Here is a 3,464-nt window from a genome sequence, read left to right as displayed (position 1 = left end):
TTGTCCTAAAAGTTTAAATTGATAGGAATAGGTCAATTTAATCATTTAATCAACACTTTAACACTCTCCTTCACATGTAGGCTCAAACTTTTTTTTAATAGGTGATGCCCAACACTTGAAATATTTAATTTAAATGAGAGTAATTTGACAGAGTCAAGGTTCAGTTCTAGGACCTTTGGCTCTAATAGCATGTTAAATCACCATTTGTCTCAAAAGCTTAAGCTAATAGGAAGAGGTAAATTTAATAATTTAATCAACACTTTAACAGTCAAAAACAAAAGATGTCTAAATGCTTTATATTATTTTGTACAATGATTAAGCGCTTCTACACGAAATATCTCAAAATTTGGAAGTATGAATGGGAAGATAGACAGCATAATGGTATTGCTTATTTTTAAAAACATAGGCACATCATCTTTATATGTAACACTTATCACTATGCCTTTCATTATTAACATTGGACCTAATATATATGCAGTGTCTAAGGCCTCAATGAAAATTGATGGTGTGAAAGATTTCACTTATGGAGAAATGGCTCTTGCTACAAACAATTTTAACATCTCCACTCAGGTAGGCCAAGGAGGGTATGGAAAGGTTTATAAAGGCATTCTGGCTAATGGTACAGTTGTGGCTACACAACGTGCACAAGAGGGATCCTTACAAGGTGAAAAGGAGTTCTTAGAAGAGATAGAACTGTTGTCAAGGTTACATCATCGAAACCTAGTGTCTTTGATTGGATATTGTGATGAAGAAGGTGAACAGGTGCTTTTTCTTATCCTAATTCAATATATGGAAAAGGAAAATAAATAGAAGATTGGATTATTCATCAATCTTATTGCTTAATAGATGAAGAGATGGTTCGTATCAACTTAGGAAGTTGCCTCCATAAAGACCAAAGATTATGAATGCTGTAAGAGCAAGAAAATTGCAGATGTCATACGACATATGTATATCTGCTTTGAATAATAGCGAGCAATAGAAGAAATCAAACTCAATCTATAAAGACATTACATATGAGGTGCAGATTGGTTTATTTATAATGAAAAAGCATATAGTTCTTCATAAATTAAGGATTATTTGACAACAACTCTGATTCTGACATCAGAAAGGCGGATCCCATGGTCGCCGATGTTGTAAAGGTTATGACTCCACCATCATCATCCTCCAATGTGAAGCATCCTTATGTGTCGAAGGATTTATCAGGCAGCAACCTTGATAGTGGAGTCGTCCCAACCATCACGCCTAGATAGAAACACATTCGGCGATAATTTGTTGATTTTGCTGTTTCTTGGAAACTTTGAACTGAGAAATTTTTCCTTATAATCTTGGTTTATGATTTTGTGTATAGTCTCTCACTCTCATTTGTTACACTTTCTTTTTTGTGTAGCCTTTATAGTTATAACAATAGATTATGATAGTGTTGCTATAAAAATTAAGATTGTACTTTAAAGTAGACAGGAATTATTGATTTGATAGCATTGCTTGTTATTGGTTTCCTTATAGATGTCAGCCTTGGGAGTTAGGATCATCCCTGGCCAAATTTGGTTATCGATTTGGAGTAGTATTATTTCACATAGCTGATATGACAGTTTCAATCAATTAATCATTGGATCAATTGTCGTAAAAAATGAGTAATGCTACAATGCATATGTGACAATTCTAATTAACTTTTAGATCAATCTTTGTTAAAAATAATAAAAAAATAAAATAAAAAAATTCAATGGTTGGATGGGGTTGCCATGTAAACATTTTGGAATACTTGTAGAATAACAGTGTTGCTATAAAAATTAAGATTGTACTTTAAAGTAGACAAGAATTATTGATTTGATAGCATTGCTTGTTATTGGTTTCCTTATAGATGTCAGCCTTGGGAGTTAGGATCATCCCTGGCCAAATTTGGTTATTGATTTGGAGTAGTATTATTTCACATCACTGATATGACAGTCTCAATCAATCAATCATTGGATCAGTTGTCGTAAAAAATGAGTAATTCTACAATGCATATGTGATCATTCTAATTAACTTTTAGATCAATCTTTGTTAAAAAAAAAAAAAAAAAAAAAAAAATTCAATGGTTGGATGGGGTTGCCATGTAAACATTTTGGAATACTTGTAGAATAAAAATATGGTATATAACATTTCTGTAAAAAATCATCTTTCTTTTGAATTATCTGAATATTTATCTTTCGACACTTCAAAAAGTTATTCATACATTGGATGAGTAGTGTTCAAGAGTAATTGATCTTTTTAGAGTAATAGTGGATAGCTTGTGCAGTTTTTGGGGTTATAAATAATATCAAAATAACCTAATAATACCATGTGATGCTCCGCTAGCACTTTTGTGGAATATGTTACATGCATGTCTATTTTCAATTTCTAATGAGAAGCTAATAATGAGAGAACCATTATTATGAGAGTGCTTATAATACACCTCCATCTCACTAGGAGTAATGTTATATACTACATTTCCATCTCATTGATTAATATGACAGTGCTTATCAATTTTTAGAACAACCTTGTTAAAAAAGAATAAAATGTTACATACCACTAAAATATCACACAAAACTAACATGACAATGTCTAATAACCATTGAATATTTAAAAAAACAAAAAACAAAATGGTTGATTCATGGCTATAGCCTATAAAATCAAATATTTGTGAAATGTTTGTGTACCATATAACATTATTAAAAAAAAAAAAATAAAAAAAAAAAATTAATGAGTGACATTAACCCAATAAAATGGGAATAAAGTTCATGTCATTTCTCTTTCCCGCACAGGAAGTTGAATATATTTACTAAATGGCAATCTTTTTCGATTACTGTGCATTTTCCTACATCCAACAACTACAGGAAGGGGAAAAAACAAGATCCAGCACTAGGACTAAGTCTAGCAAAGGATTATGGATGGATAACGTGGAAGACTTTGATTATATTTATGGATAATCAATAATGTCGTGTGAGAAGGAATACGTACGGCTGTTGAGACTTGCATGTACTTCATCTCTCCGTTGCTGGAGATCCTTCTTTTCAATCTTTTCTTGTGGTGTGAGTAATTCGGCCAATTAGCTACTAATTCCCACATTGACGATGAAGGCTGAATTTAAGACTATCTGATGAGTTGATGTGACAACTCTCTATGTCTAATTAAACACGGATTTAATATAAAATTAGCTATTAAAGTTCATATTTGACGCAACACAAATTCGACATAAAAGTAAGAAATATCAACCTAATGCTGCTAATGTAAGTAAGATAAACAGATATCCTAAATCGAAAGGACCTTAATTTTCTTTTCACGTGCTTATGACTATTGAACACACTTTTTTTATTTTTATTTATTTATTTTCTATATAAACGGACAACTTAAGAATAGAGAAAGAGGAAAGAGGTACATTGGTCCCACTAATGAATAAGTTTCGTGTATATATGTTTTGAATAGTAAAAAACAAACCAACAAACATA

General features: G+C 31.4%; 1 protein-coding gene across 1 annotated transcript; it reads left to right on the top strand.

Annotated features, from left to right (window-relative positions):
• Positions 1-311: 311 nt before the first annotated feature.
• Positions 312-1,250, top strand: LOC132163191 (probable LRR receptor-like serine/threonine-protein kinase At1g06840). Its single transcript, XM_059573376.1, has 4 exons — positions 312-381; positions 479-762; positions 874-947; positions 1,106-1,250. The coding sequence occupies exons 1-4, from the start codon at positions 312-314 to the stop codon at positions 1,248-1,250; spliced, it is 573 nt and encodes a 190-aa protein (XP_059429359.1).
• The last annotated feature ends 2,214 nt before the right edge of the window (positions 1,251-3,464 follow it).

This window comes from Corylus avellana, chromosome ca10 (assembly GCF_901000735.1).
Source record: "Corylus avellana chromosome ca10, CavTom2PMs-1.0".
NCBI lineage: Eukaryota > Viridiplantae > Streptophyta > Magnoliopsida > Fagales > Betulaceae > Corylus > Corylus avellana.
The sequence above is the reverse complement of the archived record's forward strand: the minus strand, read 5'-3'. Positions and strand labels throughout refer to the sequence as shown.

What these genes read in the sequence shown, in the direction of transcription:
- LOC132163191 (XM_059573376.1), top strand. Translation starts at nt 312, where the DNA reads ATGATTAAGCGCTTCTACACGAAATATCTCAAAATTTGGAAGTATGAA. An exon ending in GTGATGAAGAAGGTGAACAG is followed by an intron (nt 763 to 873) that starts GTGCTTTTTCTT and finishes GTATCAACTTAG; the next exon opens with GAAGTTGCCTCCATAAAGAC. An exon ending in GCAGATGTCATACGACATAT is followed by an intron (nt 948 to 1,105) that starts GTATATCTGCTT and finishes TTCTGACATCAG; the next exon opens with AAAGGCGGATCCCATGGTCG.